At 39.4% G+C, this 26,621-nt stretch overlaps 1 protein-coding gene across 1 annotated transcript in view; it reads right to left on the bottom strand.

Annotated features, from left to right (window-relative positions):
- Positions 1-1,849: 1,849 nt before the first annotated feature.
- The window catches only part of LOC121956082, a 99,888-nt gene continuing 75,116 nt past the window's right edge, over positions 1,850-26,621 (bottom strand). Inside the window, exons 3-11 of the mRNA XM_042504171.1 lie at positions 25,998-26,411; positions 22,576-22,704; positions 15,969-16,050; positions 13,123-13,260; positions 12,365-12,482; positions 11,517-11,612; positions 9,477-9,573; positions 8,725-8,776; positions 1,850-6,636 (exon numbers count right to left, since the gene is read on the bottom strand). Coding sequence (XP_042360105.1) covers positions 6,471-6,636; positions 8,725-8,776; positions 9,477-9,573; positions 11,517-11,612; positions 12,365-12,482; positions 13,123-13,260; positions 15,969-16,050; positions 22,576-22,704; positions 25,998-26,411 — 1,292 coding nt within the window. The 3' untranslated portion in view covers positions 1,850-6,470. The remainder of the gene's footprint in view (positions 6,637-8,724; positions 8,777-9,476; positions 9,574-11,516; positions 11,613-12,364; positions 12,483-13,122; positions 13,261-15,968; positions 16,051-22,575; positions 22,705-25,997; positions 26,412-26,621) is intronic.

Below are 26,621 nucleotides of genomic sequence, written 5' to 3'. Positions count from 1 at the left end.
CTGTACAAAACCTGGTTGTTGGCTACCTGCTGGAGATAACCTTAGTTAGCTGCTTAGATCACACATGCAAATGTAAATGTTTAAACTTTTGTCAATATGGACATGCTACACACATGATTTGCTTGTTAAGATTCTCCACAATTTTAAAGAAGACGGCATTACTGGCAGGGTAAACAAAAGAGACTAAAGACAAAATGATTTAATGAAACAATTTTATTTCCCATCTTTGCTGAGTAACAGTTTCATATGAAGAAAATAAAAGTGTGTCCTATACAGACATCTGTCTAAAATATAAGCCTGTTGACTTCAGGGTTTTTTTCTTGTTTTGTTTTGTTTTTAAGCAAATAATAGCTGGGGCTATTAATTTAGTTTTACAGTATGCCAGTATTTTCATGAGCAAGGTGAAATGTTGCAAGTAGTTATGCAACTACAGACAATATGTATCTTTTGACATATTACTCCTAACTCAAGGTCTCAACCACATCAGCTTACTCTAACACCTTTCCCTTTAACATAGAACTGGTTCCGTTTTCAGTCACCCCTCCTAATTTTGAACTGTTTAGAGTCATTCAACCCAAAACTAAACTGATTCAAAACCTGAAAAAGTTGGTTCCCTGTTAGTAAATTGACCCAAACATGTAGGACAGTGGGCAGAGACTTGATAGCAGTTTTAAAGAGCTTTATTGAAAGGTCCAAACTTGAATGGAGTTGGAGGCTGGTGGTGGGCACATGGAATGAGCAGGAAATCTGGATGTGATCTGGAGCAGACTGAGAGCTGAGTGAGGCAGGTGAGTGAAAAAGGGAGATAAACCTAAACAGAGGCAGATCAAGCATTAGAGTAAATCTAGAAAATATAGACTGAACTCTCTCTAAAGAGACTTATGTTACCAAGCAGGGAAACAGACAATCTGGCAGTGAGTGAAGAAGAGCCGGTAGATATACTGCTGCTGGTGATTAGTGGATGGGAGTCAGCTGTGCAGGTGATCAGCCAAAAGTAGGACGCCAAGCCCAGACACAGACAAACAAGGAAATAGACTGACAAGTACCACACAGGGACACAAGTGGAGAGAACATAGGGAAGACAAGGAAAGGCAGGGGGAGAGGGCAGCACCCTGGACCAACTCTTAATGAAACCACTGCATGCTCTGTTTTCTGTTAATTTCCAGTTAACTTCTCCATCCTCTCTTTTCAACCCCTAAAATATGACACGCCCACTGATGTCATCATGGTTCGCCCTTCAGATCAAAGAAAACCCTCTATTGTTTTGATTGAGAGCTGAGCTGAGAGCCAACTTCTCAGGCTCTGAACCAATTTATTTTTGGTCTAAATGCCTCAAATGCTTCAAAATTAGGAGCAAGAACTGGAACAGAACTGGTTCCATCTTGGTGGAAAAGGGGTATTAGAAGTATGGCTGATTTTATTTTTGAAAATATCCCTACAAACTTGCAATTCATCAAATTGCCAAATCCTCTGGAACAAGTGCAACTTTACTGTGAAAATCTAGATGGCACACAGTGACCCAGGATTGTTTTGAGTCCCCTGATAGTAAATGGACTATACTTGTATAGCGCTTTTCTAGTCTTATTGACCACTCACAGTGCTTTAACACTACATGCCACATTCACCCATTCACACACACATTCACACACTGGTAGCTGAGGCTACTGTACAAGGTGCCACCTGCTACTCAGTAATCATTCACACACACTCACACTCCGATGACGCAGCATCAGAAGCAATTTGGGGTTCAGTATCTTGCCCAAAGATACTTCGACATGTTGAGGCCCCGGAATATTTGCCCTATTTGTAGTTACAGCCTTAGATGTGATGAAGTGCAAAAGGCAACAGAGTGAATCAGTAGGTTTATTACAATGACTCCACACTGAACTGAGAAAGTGACAAGTATTTAATTGTAAATCAACAGTGTTAACAAGTTTGACATTAATACTATAAAAATCAATTTCATACAGGAACTGTTAGTACATGCTGAGTATAAAATACACGGGCAGGAGGCTGACACAGAGGCTCAGGATACAGAGCAGAGCTGCGAGGGACGAGGACAGTAACACTGAATGTCTGACAGGCCGTATGAATCAAAGTGAACTGTGGCTGTGGACGGTTTGGTGTCATGGGTGGCTTCAGACGGACATTTTGGTCAGCAGACAGTTGAATAGTTTTGAGGATTTATCTTCTGTTCTTTAGTTGCGTGGAAAAAATGCAGCAACTGGATAAGGTGAGACCAACACTTAGCCTGATTATGCTCAAGTGTGTCCACTATTACTGCACTCTGTGTATGCTAACATATTAGCATATGCACATATTATGTGTGGTTGTGTTATAGTGAGAAGTTTGATTAGCTTCTCTAAAAGTTTATTTCTCTCGGCACCACAGTATGCAAAGAAATGGTGTAAAGCTAACAGAATGCCTGCAGCTTGTTTAAAACATTAAAAAAATAGTTTACTTCAACCTCTACAGTGTGTCTGGTCACATATAGCAAAATAAATGCTGAAAATGCCACACTATGTGTCAGGATCCCAAAGTTTCCCCTTTTTCCACTATCTCTGCTGATCCCTCACTTCTGTTTTCACTTTTGTCCTCTTAAAGCTCAGTTTATAAAAAAGTTTTGGGAGTTTTGAGTTCTGGATTCTTTCCACTGTTAGTATTGCATGTAATCACATAGCAGCTTTTAGGTATTTTTTCTGTTTTTGCTAACAGAGGGTAACGGTATGGAGACATTTTCACTCAATATAAAGTCAATAAAGAGTGATGGATTGTTTTCCCCTTTGGGGGTGGGGGGGTGGGACTTCAATACGCTGTCTTTGTAGCTTACTGGGATGTTCCAGTTATTGGTAACACTTGTGCATCTCAACAACTCTCACATCTGCATTCAGTCAAAATAACTGATTTGTGTCATTTTAATATTGACAAGATTGTTGCTAAAGGTTGGTTAGGTTGGTTTGAGGCTTCACTGTAGCCGCAGAAGACATTCGGCTTCATTAGAACACAATAGAACACATGCTTTTATCACATGCCTTTTACTCCCCTGAAGAAACTCTGAAGTTCTCTCAGTGGTTTTGTCTTTAGTCCTTATAGTTAGGTAGCTGCAACAGCAATAGCAACGCACCACCAGAGGTCTGCATCAAAATAAACACTAATTACCAGCACTTGTAAGGCCAAACATGACTTAAACTGACTGTGCTGCCAATTTAAGACCCAAACAACACCTTTGACCTAAAGCTTTATTTGCTTTATTTCATCTATTACCTGCTAGGCTAATGCCATCCATTGACAAACACTTTCGCTCAACCAAGATTCACAAAAATACATAAAATGACCCTGGCTTCTTGGCATCTCATAATAGTACATGGTAGCTGAGTGTATTGTATTAAAGAGCCAAAAAGTCTGAATAGGGCAGAAGACAGGGTGATGGATGGGTCAAACAAAAACAGGACTTTTACCCAGAAGACTGCTTTTCTTGTCTTGTGTGAAAAAAAAGTCACCATGACTTCTTTTAACTGAGGTCACTGTACAATGTACTTACATCCCGTACATAACAAACACAGTTACTATGTCGCCACCGTGTAATTTAACACATTATATGCAACTAGCATGTAACACTGTGATAAGAGGTTGTGGTCATTTCATATAGTTTTGTGTGATTACCTAGCTTTCGCTTCATCCAATGGTCATTGCAACTCTACTTGCATATGACATGGGGATGAGAAAAGATGCAATCATTGCACCACGTCAACGTATAGAGCCTATACATTAAAACTATAATTTTGTCAAATTCTGATGATTTCTTACAGCTTGAAAGCAAATGTTCCACGGTCCTGTACTGGTCTGCAGCCATTCAGGGTTTTGAAATTTTCATAACCGGGTTAAACTGGACTTGTCTAGAACTGTCTGAGTAAACATTGAACACTGTTTTTAAGCTACATCCTTCCCCGTCTAAAATGTCTATGATAAAGCCGGTGAGGAAAATGTTATTTTCATAATGCATGATGACAAAACCAAGGCACATATAGTCAAACTTGACAAATTATACATATAATCCATCTCCAGCTGCTCTGTGGCCACCAGTCTACTACTGGTAATCATTGTAAATGTAGAATGTAAAACAGAAAACATGCATGAACGGATTTCCTTGGATTAAGAAAAAAATGTTAAAAATGCTTTTTGGAGAATCTGTATAATGTATTTTGAAACTCAAGTAGATTAATATCATGTAAATTATCACTTAAGCACAACAGATGATCAGTTAATACTTAACTGTGTGTAAACTAATGATGGCCGGCAGTAAACAAGAGGCCATTACATATAATACAGCACAAGTTTAACGGTTAAAGAGTAAACTGGAGCTGACTGAACATGAAATGACAATGAAGATGTAACAGGCCATGCTCGCACTAATGTGGATAAACCTTAATATGCACTTTTTTTTTAAACAAATGTCAGTCTTTCCTCCATTTATGACATTGTTATGAAAAGAGGAGTGTAACCAGGCTGAAAATCCTGCCTGTGCTGCCATCTAGCAGTTGCAGCGTGCTCTGTTCACACCCCGTACACTACAGCACCTTATTGTGCAATTTTTCTCACACAAGTGGTCACAAGTATAATGTACCACGTCTGGCCAGACTCAGCTGTGATGTGGTTGGTGATGAAGCAGGTATTCCTCCCCAGAGAGATACATCAATGACAAAACACAGTGTATGATTGTGTGTGATCAGCTCCACTGAAACACCCAATATGTTTGATGAGACAGAAATAAGCTTTTTCCTGTTAAGACAAAGTGGAGTTGCGTTTTTTTTTTTTGTTGAAACAGTCACACCATCCAACTGACACACCTCATCTGATGATGGTGTCATGGCACATTTTTATCATTTGTGAAATTACATTACTTTCCCATTTTTAACCAGGTCTGTGTTGCCATGGAGTGGGGGGTGTGTGTGTAGATGAATGGTGCTTGCCCCCTTCCCCATGTCAGCTGCAATGGGAACTCCCTGTTCAGAGTCAGCTCACATACTGAGTCACCTTTGAAACGTTGATACAATACAGTTTGCATAACTGTACAATGCCAACATGTGCTTCTGCTAACTGGATTGGACATGAGCCACAACTCTGAGCTGACAGTGTAGTTATGTTGATTTCTTCTGAATGATGCTGTTTTTTCATACTGCCATGTGGCGCTGTCAAGATGGGATTTACTACATTGGAAGTGCAGCATGAACACTTTTTGCACAGAAATATAATGAAGGGCTTTAGTGGCTAGATTATAAAAGGTTATTGCATGCATAAATTGGTTTAATAAGAAAATCACATTGAAGCAATACAGTGAATTTTGTATGAGGGTCATAATGCAACAAGTGCAGCAGCCACTCAAAACAAAAAAATGATCATTCTATCTCTGAATTCTTCCTGGCAATATTCTTGAAACAAATGAAAATATTGAATTTTTTTCAGTTAAAGCTCATTGTTTTTAATGAGTAATGAATGCAAAAAAAAAAAAAAAAAATAGGCACGTCAGGGGATGTCAGATGCCCGTCCAGTGAGTTCCCTCTGGCTATGGGCCTGCGCAGCTGCAGTTCTGACAAGGTAACAGGATAAAATTCACTAAAAATACCACTAATTATAAAAACACATCAGCTATCCTCTCCTAACCCTAATGTAACAATGAAATGTGAAACTCACACTTGATTATAATCTTGCAAAGTTAATGGTCATACCTTCAACACTTAGATTTTACATCGTGCACATACTTGAGTTACTAAAGACTCAAAATAAACCCTCGCTATCATTGTCTCCACTGGGTGGAGTACTGAGCACCACTGTGAGCTAAATATTCCCACCGGCGCATTATGTACTCAAGCAATGACATAATGACTAGTTTTCATTTGTGAAAAGTCTGAGGACACCTGAACATTCCACCCACATGCCGTAGTTCCAACGTGTGATGCTGACAGCATTACGTAATGTGCTGCTCTAACAGCTCCCACTCTTCTGTTTTTTTCCCATTTTGGTTGAAAAGACCTGGGCTGTCTGCATACTTTTGGCCATTTGTGTACAATTTATATAGCAGATACCGAGCGTCTTAGACACCACTGGGAGACTTATTTTTGTGTTTCCTCTCACTGTGCTGCCTGCTCTCCCCTGCCCTGTATATGTCAGAATCCTCACAGAAAATACATGAGCTCACATTTGTTTCACATAGATCCATATCTGATGCATTTCTTATGTCTGTGTAAAAACTCTGAATTTCTCATTTTAAAACAATCCACTAGTTTGTCCCATACTGAAGGAAAAAAAAAAAAAGGAAAAACGATTTTAAAAAATTCTCCATCTCATTTTTTATGTTGGGGGGAAAAAAAACATAAAAATAGCTTTCTTTTTCACATCTCTCATTCTGATTGGTTGAGGAGAATCAGCGTTCCTTTGGGCAGGTGCACAAAGAAAGGAGGCTGATGCAGGGATCAGAGGTGGCTCTCTGACTCCCATTTGTCAGCAGTTCCGTTCTCCACCGGCCAGGGGGACAGTCCCAATTCACTGAAGTTCACGTTGCTCTCGTTGAGCCGTCGTATGCGGTACGTCTCATAGTGGATGTTGTGTGTCACATCTTTCAGGTCCTGCAAGTGAGACCTTTGTGGAAAAAACAAACAGAAAAAACAATCTGAGAGAGATTAACAACTTGATATTCTCTGACTGATTAATCTGATTCAGACCCATATGTAATTCATGGAAGTCCCAATGGACTAAGCTGTTAGGGGCTCCTTTTGTAGCGAGTCATACATTTGAAATTTCTAATATATCAATCCCCCAGGAATCGATCGAAGAATCGCAAGAATCAACTGATCCCAACTTTATTTAGAGTGTGCAATCAGTCTACCACATATGCTCTCATCAAAGGCACCAGACTCCATTGACTAAAACATTAATTTTACATCGCTACACACAGGAGCTTGAGCGATTGAGTGATTTCATTTTTCTCAGTCTGAAAAAACATCCTTTCATTCCATAATGAGTTAATAATGTATAAAAAACTTGTCACGGTATGGTAACAGAGGTTAAAGCAGCCACAGCTTAGCTCTGAGCATGAAGTGCTGATTCTCTACTGACCAATCAGACTGCAGCATCTCTAGCTCCACCTTTTAGTACAATCAGTGTGCTAGGTACCCCGGGCAGAACAGTGAGGAACAATTTCACAACTTTTTGCAATGGAAACACAAAATAAACGCTAACTGCACTGAACCGACCTGATGATCATTAGAGTCATTTTAATGTAGATTCTCACAAAGTTTCTTGTCCCTAACCTAACCACCTAACCAGTAACTTTTTTCGCCTAAACGTAACCTCAGTAACTTCACATTAAATACCTGACTTTTATTAAGGACATGCCAACTGTGGGGTGCTAATTCACAGGATATTATGAACTGTTGTAAGGAGGATACATTGACTATGAATAAGTATCTTATACAACCCAACTTCAAAAAATTCCAACTATCCTTTTAACTTCCTGTTAAGATTGCTGACAAAGCTCTTTCTTTCTCTTGGGTTATACATGGAACAAACTTCTCCAGTCAAACCAAGCAGACTCCCAACGTGGTCATAAGCCTTCTCAAGGTGCCCTTGAAATTTTGAAGACAATCCCAGGGGAATAGATATCACAGTGCAAACCAAACTGCTTGACTGTAATCTACATTTACCAGTAAAAAAAGATGAGAGCTGAATCGTAAAAGGTGTTTTGTATCAGTGGATTATCTCCCTCTCACTGCAGTTAGTGGAGAATAATAGATTTGATGTTATGTAAGAGATAATCCTTGATGAGCTGTGCGGTTCAGAGGACGGTCTGCAGTACTTTTGATAATCACATGGCTCATCAGGGATCACTCTCTTTAATTGTAATCTTTGTAAACATCGTAACTAACATTCATTTCATGCTCTAGCATACAGGAGAAGCTGTGGCTTATAAGGATGAATTTATGAACTTTGAGGACACACCGTCGGATCTTTTCACACATCTCAGGACAATCAGAGCTGGATGTCTTTTGTATGTGGCAATAACATGGAGAACTGTAGATTTTTTACCACATCAACAGAGACAGAAGTTGGCCATATACAGTATAAATATGCTACTCAAATGACACAATTCATATGACATATCATCCATCAACATCTAAACATAAGACTAAAGATAGAGATTTTTCAGTAAATATAAAGATAAATTAAACTCTAATTTCTGGGGATAATATGGTGAACAGAAAGCCAGTTACACTTGTGTTTTCTTGTCATGTAATGTTAGAAGTGGTTTGTGGGAGAGTTCAGTAAAACAAATCACTAAAATCTTTGGCACCTTCATGAGCAAAAACACACTATGTTAACTTCTAGGGAAAATACCAGAAAAAACTGAGAGGACAGACTCCTATTTGTTCTAATAATGAGGGTATTGATAAACAAATACATAACAATAAATTGGTTAAAAATGCCCACTTAAATAATCATAAATGGAGAGATCTTGTGAATAAAATATATGAAATGCGAACACAGCTATGAGACAACAAATCAAATACAGAAAGATGGGAGAAATGCATTAAATATATGACATAAAATCATATTTTTCTTTTTTCTTCTCTATTTGTCCCACCTGAATGGTTATATATAAACAGTAACAGCGACTCAAATCATGTCTCTTGTGTGATGAACTGTGTAGAAATATTCAGTCAAACTCACCTGATGAGTAGATCTCTCAGGTTGGCAAACTCACAGTGTGCCACATTTTCAACTGCGGAAAGAGAAAGAACTTTCTAAAGCAAAACCATTAACATAGAAGTGAGCTCATTAGAAGAGTAACAGGAGTGTTTTGGACTATTCAGTAATAATAATTAGCCTACATTAGAAATGAGCAGCTGAAGAAGAAGTTACCAAACATTTGCAAAAAATTAGTAAAACCTGCAAGAAAGAAATAACTGAAAAAAATAAAACTGATAATTGTAAATATACTTTTCTAAAAATTTTCCATTGCTTTAAAAAAAGTATAAATCTACTAATTTCTTGCAATTTGCAGGACATTTCTTGCCAAGTATCTTAATGCCCTTTTTTCTCCACGTTCAAACCAAACCAAGTAGCTCAAGATTCAAAGGTTTAAATACTTGTGAATTAAGACTTTGTCTGTAATAAGACCACCTAGAAAGACTAGACTGTGTTGACTCAAGCTGTTTGCACACAAAAAACAGCATTATACAATTTAGATGTGATAATGTAGACATTGTAACATGCACACACGTGTCCAGGGGTTGTATAAATGTTGCCGTCACAAGTTTGTGTTGTGGTCAGAGGCAGCTGCTGCAGTCGTTGAGGGCTCTGTTGTACCTAATCGTGTGCTTTGCCAAAATGAGATCACAATCTGTGCACGGGAACTGCAGGATGTAAATGTTATTGCCAGGTGTGAATGATGTCATGCTGATGTTAAACTGAGTCTTTACCTTCAATGATTCCCCACTTTGTTTTGCGTCCCAGCACCTTGTTTCCATTCACCTGGTGCTCCTTGTCTGTTCCCACCACAGCAAAGGGAATGTTTGCCTAGAAACACAATGTCAGCATGTTTTAGTCCTTTCAGGCTTCAGAATGCTTCATTCAGCCAGTATGACACATAAGATCTGCAGGCTCAACACACTCTGAATAAATGACTACAAACACTAGTCCCTTCACTGTAAAAACAATTATCTTATAAAAGAGTTAAACATTACGATGCAGTATTATTTTCTGACCATTAACTGTGATGTTCATTTATAGTATTTACTCCTTTATTTCAGCTCATTAGGGTGATTTTAGACAGTCGCTTGATTTTATAATTATAATTTCATAATTCTCTGGTGTTGGCAATCATTTCTGATTTATGATCTGTTGTTGACATAGTCAGCAAGCATTAGCTGAGTGAGCTAACTTTGCATTTTTACTAAATTGCGTGAATGTCACTGTCAATCTGAATGTCATGGCAAACCCCATTCAAACTCTCACATTGTATGTAGAGAGAAAAGGAAAAAATAGTGCAATATTCTTACTGAAAAGTCAAATCCAATTTGACTGAAAATTCTGAGCTGGGTACAGTCCTAAAAAATATGCTGACTTCTTTTAACTTAATGCGCTTACGTCCTTATCCTAGTTACTTCATGTTACTTACTACATCACACATAATTACATCAGTTTACAACTTACTTAAGTCCCGTATGTAAGAAAAGTATTTTTTTAACCAAAAACATGCCATTTTTCTAAACTTAACAAGTATTTTTGGTGCCTAAACCCAACAATGGCTCCATGTTATTTCAAAACAATGTGTCCTCAGCTTAATGCAGTTTTAAGAGGTCATGGTCATTTCACATGTTTCTGTGAGATCACGTTGACAAAATCAGTTCCCAAGAATCAAGCCTAATTGCTCCTCATGGCTGTTACATTCGTGAATAACACTAATCGTGTTCCCTTGCTCGGAAACCCTGGCATCCATGTAGATGTCTGTCAGGCGCCATCCACCCAAACACCATTACAGACCATGTAATCCCCCCCCCCATTGGCAACAGCGCTCCCTGATCGCAGTGGCCCCACCCAGCAGGACAATGCAGCATGCCACACCATCATTAAAACTGCTCAGGGATGGCCTGAGGGACATGACAGAGAGCTCAAGGTGTCAACATGGCCTACAAATTCCCCATGTCCCAATCTGTTGAGCATCTGTGTGATGTGCTAGTACTCCAGAGTTACCCTCAATCAACGGTGGGGCCGTCATGGACTTCGTTATGTCATGTCAAGGCATGGACACTGGATTTCTGGAGGGTCCTGTGGTGTCTGGCATCGGGGCATTGGTGGCATAATCTTTGAGTCCCATGGGTTGTGTGGTGGGGCATCAGCATGTCCTACAGACACTCATTCAGATTGGGATCTGGGGGATATAGAGGCCAGGTCGATGCAGTTTTTGCAGTGTGGCATGGTGCATTGATCTGTTGAGTGGGCAACTGCTATTGAGAAGTGCTGCCCCCATTAAGGTGGGCACTTGGTCTGTTTTAGTGTTTCGGTGGGTGGAGTGTGTCCAGCGGCATCCATATGATTGCCAGGACCCAAGGTTTCCCAGCAGAAAACCAATATTATTCACTCTGTCTGTCATTTATTTGAATGTTTTGGCTGATTGGTGTATGTACCCTGTTGCTTGCAAGTTCCCTTCAAGTGGGGTGCCCTTGCAGACTCAGACTGAGGTCAGTATAAACTAAAATAAATCAGGTTTCAAAGTTCTATTTTGGCGAAGAGTCCCTGTGCAAGACAGGACAACAAAATAAAGAAGAGAACTGTAGTGTGCAAACTGGATACAATAACACATTAAAAATGTTTCTGCTTAAGCTCATACTGATAAAAAAGGCAGCCTGTGTGTGATTGATCTCTGGGTCAGCTGTCATTTGATATTCATTTTCATTCCCAAATGAAGTTCTAGTAAAATGAAGAGTAACAGAAGACCGAATCAGGAGTGGAGATGTTACCCTGATCCTGTCGTTGATGCTGCGTTCCTCTGGATCCTCATCGTACTCTCTCTGGGGGTAAACGTGGATCCCATTGGCTGCTAAGTCTTGCCTTATCTGTCAAAAGGTCAAAACACAAAAAGTTCAGGGAGGAAATATTAACTGGAGCACAGGCATGATGACAGGTGGTGAAGTGAACATTTACAAAAGCACTAGCGTTCCTGCGGCTTAAGGCAAGTTAGATTTAAGACTTTTTATGACTTTTTTAATGCTGTTCGGACTTTAATATAAGACCAATTCTCTAATGTTAAAAACTGAACATGGACAATTTTATTCTGCCCAAATGTTTATTGTAACATAAATGCGACTTTTTTTGTCTCTGAAAAGGTAAGATTATCTTTGTCAAATGTTGTCTCTTTAGCGTAGTCTTACGACAGAAGTGGGAAATATCTGGCATCTCTGACCAGTTTTCTGGATGCTTTTGTGTTTTTCAGTCTGCATGTGAGATTCCACTGCTTGGATTCCCATCATGACCATTTTAAGAAAAAGAATTTATAAAATTATTTAAAAAAAAAAAAATTATTTTCAAGATTTTACAATGCAACTTCAGAAAAAAAAAGATTAATAAAATCCTGCTTCCCATGTCCGAGTGTTCTTAAGACTTTTGAAAGATTCATTTAAATCAATTTAATACCAATTCAGTCTTTATTTTATGATTAATTAATTCAATGCCTTTTAAGACTCTTTAAGGATCCATGTGTACCCTGAAGCAAGGAACCAGATTTTGTTTTTTGACACAAAAGGGATCTAAAGAAAACAAGCTTTAGTGGTGTTTGCATATGTGTGTGTGTGTGTGTATGTTTCCTCACCCTCTCTTTGAACTCCTGTCTTTCCTCGATGGTGAGTGTGTCAGCTTTGGCGATGACTGGCACGATACTCACTATCTTTCCCAACCTCTTCATGAACTCAATGTCGATGGGGCGTAACCTGTAGACAAGCACAGAACTCTGCTCAGTCTATGGCAAAAGTGCCCTAAAATTGTTAAAAAAAATAAAATATATTCTAACAAACAAATTGCTGGTGTCATCAGTCTATTGATGGCAAGTCTGTCAGACTGTGATATGTGTTACCTGCTGCAATCTAATTTAAATTCAACCTGGTTTGTGAGTAAAATATGTGACTATAAAATCTAACATTAGATAAATTATCAGCCTGGCTGATTATTGGGGCCAGTATTTGGCATTTGGCCGATTACCTGTAACGGCGTTTTTTTTAATAATCACTGATAAAATTAATTCTTCATAAAGTGCAAAGCAAGTGTCAGCATAGTAGACACTATGACTTTGTAAAACTTAGGGAGAACTTTTATTAAATGTTTTACTTACTTACAAAAAAATCAATGCAAAGAACTTGCTAGTTTTATGTTGGAATTTGTTATATTCTAAATTATAAATACGGACAGAAAGATTTTCATTTTTATTGTAAATGCATATCAGCTCCAAATATCGGTTATTGGTCTCATTAACTACCATTGGTCTCTAACACTAGAGACCAAATTAAACCAGTGAGTATGGTGTCAGTGCAGAGGTGTGATGCTGAACCCAGCAGAGACAGAGAGAGCACTGACCTGTGTCCGGTGGCAGGGAGGAAGTAGATGCAGCAGTGGACTCTGCTGTCTGGTATTCTCCTCTTGCGGTTGATGTGCAGCTCCTCTCTCAGGTATTTCTCATACTGCTCATTGACGTGCTTCACGATGGGCTCCCAACTGAAAGAGGAGCAGCGGAGATGAGTCAGTCAGCAGTATTCTGAACATTTCTTTTAATCCAATTCTTTCCAAAATGTATTCATAAAGCACATTAAAAAACAACAGAGTTGACCAAAGTGCTGTACATCAATAAATAGCTTAAAAATATTATCAATAAAAAATTGCATAAATATCGTCATATATAAATAAATAAGACAAAAAATGGTCTAAAAAAGGGGGCACCTTGTTCCAGAGTCTAGGATGCCATGACAGCAAAGGCTTTGTCTCCCCTACGTTTCAACCTTGCTTTTGGGATGACAAGGAATGATTTGTCAGCAGCCCTCAGTGACCGTGACTGAATACATGGCTGTAAAAGGTCAGAAATGTAGGAGAGCCAGCCTGCTCAGAGCTTTATCAGCAAACAGAAGGAGCTTATACTGTATTCTCAGGTGTACTGGGAGCCTGTGGAGAGACGCTGGTACAGGCATAATGTACTCTCACTTGTTTGCAACAGTTAGAAGTCATGCAGCAGCATTTTGAACCAACTGCAGGGATAACGTTAGCATTATTCTATTATTTAATTTTTGTCAACCATTCCCTTAAGTCTGTTGTTTAAAGCCTATTAGTTTCTATTGAAGGCATGCATGTTTATATGTGGCTCAAATATGTATATATATATATATATACTTCCATTTTAACAAATCATTTACTAAAACAACTGGAACTATTTTCAGCAGTGGATTATTACACATTGGTTCCCTAGTGAGTGTTAGCAGGAGAATGTATGTGGGATTACGTTAAAGCCTCTGGTGGCTTGAAATAGTGAGAATGCACATATGATACCAAAGCTGAGTGTCATGTTCTAGTATATACAACAATCTGAGGGGAAAATAAATGTTCCAAACTATTAGAAAAGCGAGTTAAAAACAGCTCATTTTGAGGATAACAGCATTTCTCCAGATCGTCTGTCACTCCCAAAGTGTCGTGCTCTGGATAACTGAATGGTACATTCCAACAGTGCTCCTAATTTACCAACACTCCAGTTTGTGTCAGAGTACTCCAGCACTTACGAGTCAGTGTTTCTGAACGCATCCTATTGAAATGAGCGTAAAGAGATTTCAGTTTGACGTGTTAAATTTGTATCAACTGATGTCTGACTTTGAATTTATGATTGTCTTTATCCCTATTTTGTGATATCGATCTGGAATAAGCACGCCCAAATCAACCCAGCTTCAGGAAACTAAAAAAAAAAAAATGAAAAAAAAAACTAAAATGACAATATTTCAAATTTTTTAATCATTTTTATGCTTTTTCTTAAGCATATCAGACCCTAAATTACATATTAGGAAAGTTTTTGGGTGACTTGGGTTCCCAGAGGCTTTAATATGAACTACAGTGTGTGTGTTCATGGTAATGAAGGAACAGGTTTTTTAGTGCAACAGTGTGGCTCAGTTTTTATTCTCCAGCACTGTGGATTTAGAATGAAAGGCTGACTCTGAGGTTTTAGTGCTTCCTCTCAGCTCTGAGGCTGTTTGAGACGCACTATTTACAACCATATTAGGTGAAAAGAATCAGACTCTGTTGAGGACAGGGCAGGACAATAATCCATAACAAACAGGCAAGACAACTAAAGAGATGCATGTGGCCAAGTCCTAAATTCAACTGACCGAGTGCTCCACTGCTGCAGACCAGACTGAAGGCAGAGAGCCTCTCAAAGAAAAGCAGTGGGTCCAAGATTTCAGACACTCGGTGAGAATATGACACCAAATACAATATATGACGACTTTGTTGGTGTTTCAGCAGCCAACAAGATGACACATGTCCCAAACTCCAAATTCTTTCTCAATACACTGTCTAAAAAGTCTTAACAGGGAATAACAAAAAAGTAGTAAGTCAACACCAATATTAACAGTTAGCCAGCTAACACTAAGCTAACTTTAGCGGAATAGCCTAGTAATTTTTTTACAGACTTCTTTTAACAAATAAATATATAAATTAAAATTAGGATTTTAAATTTAATATATTATCACTAAAATGGTATTGCATTTGGAAAAGAGCGCATTATGACTTGTTTAGAACTCGAAACTCAAAGTTTAGGACTTGGGACTTGAATGCAAAGACTTGAGACTATAAGGCTTGTATAACTTGTGACTGACAACACTGTCCTTCCTCTAATGTTTGGGTGTCTTCAAATAAAAACTTAATTTCCCGTAAACTTTGTTGCCTTCCGGTTGGGATTACACCAACTTTACTAAACTAAATGCTATGGTAGCCAGATTTAGGCCAAATTTAGATAAGAGCAGCCCTGCTAAATTTGGAAAAGTCTTTTCTTTGGGTTTTAAGAAAAATCTGTGTTCATATGAACATTGTGAGAATGGTCCTTGTGTACACGGATCCGCAAAAAAACCAAAAAAACACTATAGTATGCATGCCAGGCCAGTAGTTGGCGGTGTAACTTTGAGTTGACACACCGTAGAAGAACAACGCGCTGATGCACAAAGTGCGGTTGTGACGTCACCATTCTCACAGGACCCACACACTGCCTGTTTACACAGCGACAGAAGGGAAGGCGTTTTCAAAATATTACACTGTGTAGCCCCAAACTGCAACAAAAGTTTAATGTTTCATGCAAGAACTGTTGCTGTGTAAACAGCCTCTTAGAAAAGCATCATCTTCTTCTCTGCCTCCATCCTTCTGTCCACTTGTGTCTCCGTCCTCTCACTACTCACCAGTTCTCGTTGTTGATCTGGTCTCCAAATCCTGGAGTGTCGATCACTGTCAGCTTCATCTTCACCCCCTTCTCCTCGATCACTACACAGAGAGGGAAAGAGAGAGAGGGGTTACACGTGCATTCGTTACAATTTATGCCATTAAACAGGAATCTGGACAACAGGTAAGAGGAAAAATATGTTTTTTTGATTTATTTGGGGCTGAACTGTTCTTTAAAGTTAGGTCATGGCTATAAGAATGTCATAGGAGCAGTAGTTTTAGGCTAGGTTTGGGGGAAGAAAGGGTTAGGATTAACTATGGGAATGGTAAATCTTTGTAAGCACTGCAAAGCAAAGGTGTGATAATGAGATCAAAGTGATACCTGGACTGAGTCTGTGTAACGCTCGCGTGTGTGGCGAGGTGCGGATGTTTGAGGGAAGCTGAGCAGCAGAGTAATGACTATCATTTGAGTCCATTTCCATTGTTGAGTAAGCACTCAGGAATCACATCAGAGTGGAAGCATGTGAGCAAACATCTGGAACCTAATCATTAAGACTCTCACCAACCTGCAATAAGGTAACACTTTGTGGCTGCCTAAACCAGTCAGCCTGTCAACGCAACAGCACAGCAACTGGTTTCACTGGTTTACACAAATTTTACTGGAAAGAAAAAAAAAAATAGAAAAACACATTCCTGTTTTGTTTGTTCAACATACATGTCACAGCTGAAGTGCCGGTTATGTTGATCTGAATGCAGTTTTTGCTGTTTGTAACAGCTGAGTTCTAGCTGAGGTCTGCATACGATGTACATGAACGGGGCTTTAATCCGTGATATAACTTAACCCTTTGAACACTGAGCAAATTGATGCAATTTCTTTCAAAAACATGGGTAAAAAAAGGCAATAAGCAACTTGGTGAGAAATGTTCCACAAATTGCAGAACATTAGCAGATTTAGAAAATTATTTTTAAAAAGCCTGGGAAAAATTATATTTCTAATTATTATAATTACATATTTTATGTCAGGTTATGGAATTATTGCCATTGTCTTGTTAATTTTTTCTATTTCTTGTCTTTCGTTTGCTTATTTTCATTTTCTTGTTAAGTTTCTCATTGCCTTCTCATGCTTTTACAAGTATTCAACCAAATTGCTTAGGTTTCAAATGGTTAGATATTCAGACACAGGGACAGTTTGGTTAGGGTCACAAAAAGCGTGCTTGCTGTGGACCTCAGTGCAGAGATCATGTCTACAAAATGAGGGTGGTGTGATGAAGAGATGAGGAAGTGAGGCTCGCCTCCACAGAGCTGTAAGAACAAGACTGTCTCTGGATCTGTGCTTCTCTTTAAATGTCAGCCCCACGAGCTGATATTTAACCCTTTATCACAGGCCAAACACTATATGCTCATTCTGCTGTGTTGTGTACAGTATACAGTTATTATCATTACTTAATAAGTCAAGGCAATAAACTGTTTAGTGATCTTTCCATTTCCCTCCACAATTTGAGGTACAAACTGAAAGATATTTACAGTCTCGGGGCCTCTGGCTACCTGCTCCTGTCTCTGTAAAAATACTTCTAATGGAAACTTCCCAGCAGCTTCAAACCTGGAATAAGACATCTAAAGTTACTAACTCCTCAACGTTTCCCAAAAATCAGTCTGAGGCCATGCTGACCTCACTGCCTATAAATCCAGTAGAATTTGGGAAGTGAAAAACAGTTGTGACCCCTCAAGCAACTGTAAAGCCCATTAGAAACCTAGTAAAAGGTGTGTGTGTGTGTGTGTGTGTGTATGTGTGTGTGTGAGAGAGAGAGAGAGACAGAGAGAGATCATCTTCCTGGCTTTACTGCATTGTGGGCTGACTCTAAGTGTCAAATAAAATCTGAGACACCTCTGAGCGAAGACACTGAAAAGACTGACTGAAAAAAGACTGTCACCAAACACATAAAAACATTCACACAACAGATGGAGAACAAACTACTGTAAAATGTTTGATTAATATTCATAACTACAGAGTTATTCACAGATCAGTTTACCATTATTTAGGTAAATTATTGTACCAATAATAGCACAATGATATGTAAATATGGTGCTTATATATGTGCAATGCTTATAGCTCACCAAAACACATTTCACTGAATCTGATCATGTGGGTATTAAACATGGTTTAGAGCAGGCATGTCAAACCAGTCCACAGGGGGGCCGGTGTGGCTGCAGGTTTTGTTTCCAACCAAGTAGCAGCACACCAGACTTGACTCTTTTAATCAACTGATCTCCGTCTTCAGACAGTTGATTGGTCAAACTGTGTGCTCTTGGTTGGTTGGCACACAAACCTGCAGCCACACCGGCCCCCCTGTGGACCAGTTTGACATGCCTGGTTTAGAGACTGTCACATTTCTTCATTCTGACTGTTTGTAAAATAAAATGTCACTCTGAGACACAAACAGTTACTATCAAAGGTAATTCAACTGCATACTGAGTTAAAGGGACAGTTCAGATATTTTTTAATGGGGTTGTATCAGGTAGTTAGTTAGAACATAGTCAGTGTATTACGTACAGTAAAATTATTTGGAAGAGTCGGCTGGAGCCTACACAGAGACTAAGTGATGTACTGCTGTGGATGGGGGCCAGCAACAAAATGTATTTTAGCCCCCTATAAAAAAAAGAGAATAACACTTTAAGTGTGTGCTATGTTTGGAATAACTTCATCGCTTCACCTTGCTGTCAGACTGTGATTTCTGACAGGGAACTAAAACCGTTATATCCCTCTACACAAAGCCAGACTCCGCTGAGAAAAACAGTCAGTATGTTCACATGCACAGTTAAGTAGATTGGGCCATTTAACTGGACTACTCTCCTTGCCCCAGTATACAAGCATTGAGGGAGAATCCATTTATTGACAGAATTATGTCGACTCCTCCACAGTGGGTAGAGATATGCTCCCTTTCAGCTAGTTGCTACTGGACCTTCTCCTGGTTGATCCAGTATGTCGCATACAAAACATGTTAGCAAGCAACAAACAGGTTGCATATCAAAGGTGTAGGGACTATGGAGCATGTGCAGAGCACTAAGTAAGTTCAGGTCCAGGCGTATACATGAAAGAGTAAATTGATCCCCCAACATCATTATCTAGGTGTGTTAAGCCTCATTCCCATTGCACAAAAAAACCACTAACACCCACTAACATCTGGCTTTATAATGCTATGGGAATGCATATGATCAGCATTCACACCCAGGTCAAATGACTCTGCAGTAGACACACGTCTTTATCGCCTCCAGTTTCGGCAGCTCCTTAACCAACGAGATGCAATGACATGCAGTCCCTAATTACAGTCTGTCTCCTCTTAAGCAGCTAAAATAAATTAGATAAAATGAGATAAATAAAGAGAAGAAACCACTGAAAATTTTTCAGAGACCTGCTGCTGTCTGCTGTTTACGTCACAGACAGAGGGAGGAGTTCTGTCTGTGACGTCGCACGGACACACAAACAAAGCAAAAACAAAACAAAACAACACACACACACACACACACACACACACACACAAAATACTTACAAAAAAGACTTGTGTGGTGTGTTCATGGGTAGTGGGAAATCAGTATTTTGTGGGTTTACCCATATTTGAAAAACCAGCGTGCACTTGTTAATTTTGATGGGAAAGGGGTATTAGTCCGATACATGTTTACATGTATTTTGAAAGGCCAATTTCAGCCGGACCTTCACAATAATTAGACTTTTTCTAACATCATGCACACATACTGGGTAAAATGTGTTACATTCTGTGATCTAATTATGAATAAACTTGGTTTCCAAATGAAACATGCGACCGAGATAATAAAGTGCAACATACCTTTTGGGAAAAAAAAAACCCCAAACAAGTCATGGTGAAAGCATGGATACCTTTTGGTGCTGTACATTTCATATGCACTCTACACTTTACCTTCGTCGGACACACAATAATTCAGCTTTAACTAACATCATGTAACATAATGAATAATAAAACATTGCTGTACACAAGAGCTGCTCACTAAATCTTTGGATACTCACCCTTTGGATGACATGCTGTGATTTTGCTTCTGAATCATGGCCATATTTAGGCTTTTTGCTGCAATGCTGTGCTCGTTATACCTGGCCAAACTTCCCCTGAGCATTTTCTTTTTCATGTTTTCAGTTTCACAGTGTGCAGAGTTTAAATGTGACAAGCATTTACACACGAGCTGATCCGTGTGAGAGTGCAGGGGAAGATGTTTATGGAGGATGTCATGGTCGGCAGCCGCTTCACATTCTTTGAGTCACAGACGAAAGAGAGCATTCCTCCAACAGAGAGAGACAGACTGCCTGTGTGTGTCTGTGTTTGTGTGACAGATAAATGTTTCACGTCTTTCACCTGATGTTTTCTTTGGCAGCACACACACACACACACACACACACTCACACACACACACACACACACACACACACACACACACACACACTACTTGTCTCTACTGGTGAGGATTACACCCCAAGTACTTGCTGAAATGTCCCCCAGTGCTGCTGACAGCTTGCAGTTGTGATTTTCACCACTTTTATAAATGAGTTTCTCTGGGAAGTTGAAAAAAATAAAGAATCGAGAAAATAGATATACAGCCACATGGTTGGATGCCTCCACATATCAGTCAAGTTGCACTTACAGTTTACATCCATGTCTGTGGAAAGATGGATGCTTCAAGATCTATACAATTAGCACATATTCGAGGTGGTTCTTGAGGGCTGAATTGTGGCCAAAAGCATGTTTTATGAGGTCACCACGGTCAGAAATGAACTTTTTTGTCCACAGATTCCAAAATCTACCAGCCACTCAACAGATTACCATTGTTTTTGCAGCTGGTAAATGAAGCAAATCTGGCAGCAACTTGTATATTTCACCAGCACTTGGCTGGTGGCTGGTGCTAATTTCTAAACCTGGAGGTCACCGTGACCTTGACCTTTGACTTTCTACCACCACATTCTAACCAGTTCATTCTTGAGTCCATGTGCATGTTTGAGCCAAATTTGAGAAAATTCCCTAAAGGCCATCTTTAGATATTGCATTCAGGAAAATAAGACTGATGCAAGGTCACAGTGACCTTGACCTTTGACCACCAAATTCTAATCAGGTTATCATTGAGTCTAAGTGAATGTTTGTGTCAAATTTGACCTGTGACCATCAAAATCTAATCAATTCATGTCTAGTACCAGTGAACGTTTGTGCTAAATTTGAAGAAATTCCCTTGAGGTGCTCTTGAGAGAATTAGACTGATGGGGTCAAAGTGAATGTTGACCTATGACCACCAAAATCTAATTAGCTCTTCATTGACTTCAGGTGAATGTCTGTGCAAAATTTGAAAAATTGCCTCAAGGCTTTCTTTCGATATCAAGTTTACAAGAGTGTGCAGATGCATAAAAAATAATTAAAATTTTTTAAAAAAGTGAAACTAAGTTGTTACATCCAGTTTGTCTTGATTGAATGTCGCAAATTAATCTTCTGAAGAGGAAAACTGACAATGATTTTCTCATAAAAATGCAAGTTGTATTAGTGTAACTTCAGTCAGGGGAAGCCTGAAAGGATGCCACTATTGTAAAAAAAATTATCCAGAGAGCACTGGGCAGACAGCACAGGGGCGTGTTTAGGGCCCGCCCCTCTGGGAAAAAGTCACAGGTCTTTATCTTCTGCTGTAAAATGAATATAAATTACATGAGCTCATACAACTACTGACTCTTGTGTGGCAAATGTACCTATTTCGCCAAAATATATTTATAATTATAGTTATTATGTTATATGATTATTAATATTCAATATTCATACAACAGAATAATTATTACTTTTTAACCACCTATTTTTTCAGGTTAATTCCTTGTGTGTTTTTTGTATGTGTGTGTGTTTTTACGTTTTCTTTCCTTTTCTGCCAGTTTTTGGGTATTTTTCTTTTACTTTTTACTAATTTCTTGCAAATTTTTGGATCATTTCTTTTTAAGTTGCTCATTACCGTCTTCTCTTGATTAAAAAAAAGTCATGCCAATTTGCTCAGGTTTTAAAAGGTCAATGATGAAAAGACAAATAGGTTTTCACAACAGGACAAAGAGGGTGTTAAATGTGTTTCACAATAACTACAAAAAATATATCGTCTGAGAAAAAAGAAATCTTCCCTGTTGAAGCAATACAACGCAAGACATTTTGAGTGGACTGACCCTTTAAGGGAACACAACGTTTTCTGTGTTTAGTCATCCAGATGGGATATGCTAAGTGTGAAACTGATATATTTTGGATTTATCTGACAACAGGTAGCCCATGCAACACTTTTAAAATCTAGAAAACGTTTGTCCCGAGCTGAGATTCCTGGTCACAACACAAGAAGTGAAAGGAAAAGTGATGTGAAAGAGGGATGTGAGTGCTGTCTGCTATTAAATCATCAGTCACAGCCTTTCCACTCTGCTCTGCCCAAAGCAATCAGTTAGAGGCAGAAAGAGGAAGAGAGAGAGTGCAGACAGCCATACTGACAGACGGGGAGGTCATGTCATGCCTTCAGGAGCCTCAGGAATCACAACACATTCTCTGTGTGTGTACCTGTACAAGGTGTGTGTGTGTGTGTGTGTGTGTGTGTGTGTTTACTCACTGTGGCTGATTGAATGCAGCTTCACTGTTTTGAAGATCTTCTCTTCGTAGTTGGGCATGCAGGATTTCCGGCTGACTTTGGACTTGAAGAGAGTGTTGACCAGTGTGGACTTCCCCAAACCACTCTGACCTGCACACACAGAAAAATGCATTTAATGTCTTGTTGCACATGAGAGTAAGAGTCGACAGATTATCAACCTTGGCCTGACCAATTACTGGGGTCTATATTGGACATTTTACTGATTATCTATATCAGTGTTTTGTTGTAATGCTCGCAGATTAAATGAATTAATTAAAAAGGGCAAAGAAAGTAACAGCATGGAAGGAACTCTTACTTTGTAAATGCTCAGATTTTTATTTAATTTTTCAATTTGTTGGTGGTAACTTGCTGTATATGATCTTGACTATTTAAGTGTTGATTAAACCTCTGCTGAAGGTATTTAAACAAAGTTTTGTGTGTTGGGCAAACATGTTTACAGCCCAGCTCCAGATTCACTGAGGTGGATCTGTGTACACGGGGATCTTTTCATAATGTTATCATATGAACACAGATCTTTTTTAAACACACAAAGGAAAGACTTACATTTTCAGTAAGGCCCTTCTCGTCTAAATGTGGCCTAAAAAGGCACTTATTAAGTGTGTGTAGCATGCTGTCTCCAGTCATACTCACATCTTCAGTTCACATCTCACTCACATCCTCTCAGTTCCACATATTATTCAAACAGTTAAGAAATTCACAGTAAGAGCCCTCCGCTTATGGTAAGTTGTAGAAAGTGTGTAAAAACAAAGTGAACAATTTGCATGCTTGAATTAGAAATAATTATCAAGAGGACACTTCCTGTTTTCAATCAAACGGCAGGGGAAGTTTTTATCATCTGTGTGTGTGTGTGTGTGTGTGTGTGGCAGGAAAGAGCAGACAGCTCCAACTCTCGAAACCACTTCCTCCTCACAAAATCATACTTCCTCTTCCAATACAAAAAACAAACTACATTTTCTTAAAGAGGAAGAGACCCAGTGACCCATCACACACACACATACACACACACACGCAGTGAGAGTAACAAACTTAAAGTTTGCATACATAAGATTTAATAGCATATGCAGGACAATGATGTGGAGTTTCTTATACCTGAAAAAGGAAAAACATAAGGAACCCTGTGACATTTGGGTGACCTGGTGGCCATCACGTCAGTCATGCCATTGGTCAACCTGTGAGCTCACCACAGAGGAGAGCTTTGCTTTGAGTGGCTCAGAAGCAGATGACCTCTCTGTGGAGCTCTGTGATTGGCCAAAGCACAGCAGGGTGGCTGCTTTGAATCAGCAAAGATTTAAGCAGTTGGCAAACGCACATGCACACAAATTAGCTATGCAATTTTACAGCCCAAGCCCGACCTGGCCCTGGACCGACACCAACAAGCTCTCTCTGACGTGTGCGCTCTCTGATACACACACACACTAAAACACAGTTAACAATGTGCTATGCTTTGTTTGTGTAAAACATAAAGCTGGAAAGATGTGACCATGGGTGGCATGAGGTGAACTTTTGACAACATGTTTATGTGTGCGACCCAATGAGGAGATTTATAAAGCAGCTGTTAGCATCACAGCTAAGTCACAGAAGAACAGCGTCCGTAAATGTCCGCAAACTGGGAAAAGAAAGAGCTTCAGGAGCTCTTTACCCTCCGAGCAGAGGACCAGATCAGCTTTCATATAACAGAGACGGTAAATGATTCTGTTTGATGAGTTATGCCTTTATTGTATAAAGGCACTGCCAACGCATGTGTCTTATGCCACGCCCATCATGCCTCCTTTGATGGTGGGATGCCATGATGCAGTGTGTACTCACACACAGGAGCGGAATGATGCCGCCATTGTTTGGTTCTGTGTAAAAGTACAGGGGCGGTATACGGGGGGACTTCGTTGCTCCTCTGTGGCTCTATAGCGCCATCTCTGTATAAAAGCGGCTAATGTCATATTGGATAATATGTGAATCAGAACAGATTCCAAAGTGATCCAATAGTAATTTCCTCTCTCTGTAGTTGTCATACATACTTACACTGCATAGAGCTTTGATCAGGTCTCAAAACTCAGGTCCAGCCCTACATGAACCTGCACAGTTTCTGTCCAATGCCGACCTGAGCCCGGTCCACAGTGGCAGAGCTTGATTAAAAACCCAATTTGTACTGTAAAAATAGACCTATAATATCTTACATTTGATAGATTATAAAATAAATATTTTCTAATATTGAAACATGTATTACAATCTGGGGGCTAGTGTGTTTCCTTACACCACTTCGACTTCTTCACATCTTTCTGTTTGTCTGTTATCTCATACATCACATGTTCGGGAAAGCAGGCAGCGCCCCTCCATGCTTCTAATACGGAGCGGCGATGACACATGCTGTGATGGTGATGCATATCTTAATCACCACTTTCCGCTGCATGTTATTTACACCTTGGTACACCTTTACACATGAGGCAATTCTTGGTTTGCTCCCACACTACCTACGTGTTCTTATCATGCAGGAAAGTACCGGCCAGTATTTATCATTTTCTCAGAACCTCTTTATGCTCTTTGTAACAAATGCTTAGACAGAAACTGGGAAAAGGGTTTTGGGGTATTCTGCACATTCAGCCTGGAATTTGTTGCAAAATAACTCAAGGAGCTGGTGTCGTTAAATGTTTTTAAATCTAAAATAAAAACGAAGCAGATTCTGTAGGATGTGTTATAGTTCTCTTTTAATACTAATTTTGTCTTTTGTCTCCCTTTGTGTCTCTGTCTGCAGCTTTGTGTTTTCACGGCTGTCTGTCTTGGCCAGGTCTCCCTCGGAAAAGAGATTCTTAATCTTAGTGTGACCAACCTGGTTAAATAATGACTGCAATTTAGTAATGACTGCAAACTTATTTTAAACTTGATTTTAAATCATTTTAAATAATCTTTTTATCACTGCACCTCTTGTCTGCACGTCTGCTATTTTAATGGTGATTTTCATTTTCGATTTTTTTTTTTTAATAATTTGTTATTAATTTTACCTGTTTTATCTTATCTCTTCACTCTTTTATTGTAAATCTGTATCCTTTATTATGTTTTTATATTTTATTGCTCTGTAAAGCACTTTGAATTGCCCTGTTGCATGAAATGTGCTATACAAATAAAGCTGCCTTGCCTTGCCTAAGTAAATAAATAAATACATTTACATCTCTTCCACTGCTGGAAGAGGCAGAAACAAAAACTGTCAACCAAGACGCCTTGCAATCCTCTTTTCTCTCTCTCTCTCTCCCTCCTCTTTCGCTCCTTTTCCCTCTTGATTCAGTCCGTTTAAACTCCTGCCAAAATGCCATGTAAGCACAAGATAGTTCACAACACTTTCATAAAGTTATTTGGAGAGAACCCTAATGGAACAGGCACTGTGTGAGACTCACCAACCACCATGATGTTGAACTCCAGGCCGGCCTTCATGGTCTTGCGCCTCATCTGGTCCAGTACTGCCTCGATGCCCACATAGCCGAACAAGTCCGAGCCTCGGATGTAGCTCATCTGCAGGCCAGGCACAGACTGGCACAGCTCCATCTTCACATCCGCCTCCAGCTCCATCTCCACCTCTTTCTTCATCTCTCCTTCCTCCATTCCTTTCTCCTTCACTTTCTCCTCCACCTCTGCATGAACATCGACACCATTCTCCTCTTTCTCTGTCGTGGAGTTGTGAGTATTCTTGCTGGCTGGTTGTCCTTGGCACTTGCCCTCATCTTCATGCTCTTGTCCCATGATGCCCCTCTCCTTCTCCTCTCTCTCCTCCATTGGGCCGAGTGGGTCTGTCTCCAGCTCTCCAGCAGTTTCTGTGGGTACACAAAGAGAGAGGAAGATTAGTTTAGACACCGTTTACACTGATGTGTATTTCTGGAGGTTCATGTCTGAAGTTTGGATTTGGATACAATATTTCAAATTTTGAAAACCTGATTATGCACTGCAATGTTTGCTTAAAATCATTCATAATACTGCTGCGCCACAAAAAACGCATTTTTACACTCAGCTCAGAAAAAACAACA

The sequence above is a fragment of the Plectropomus leopardus genome, chromosome 17 (assembly GCF_008729295.1).
Source record: "Plectropomus leopardus isolate mb chromosome 17, YSFRI_Pleo_2.0, whole genome shotgun sequence".
NCBI classification, from domain to species: Eukaryota; Metazoa; Chordata; class Actinopteri; order Perciformes; family Serranidae; genus Plectropomus; species Plectropomus leopardus.
The sequence above is the reverse complement of the archived record's forward strand: the minus strand, read 5'-3'. Positions and strand labels throughout refer to the sequence as shown.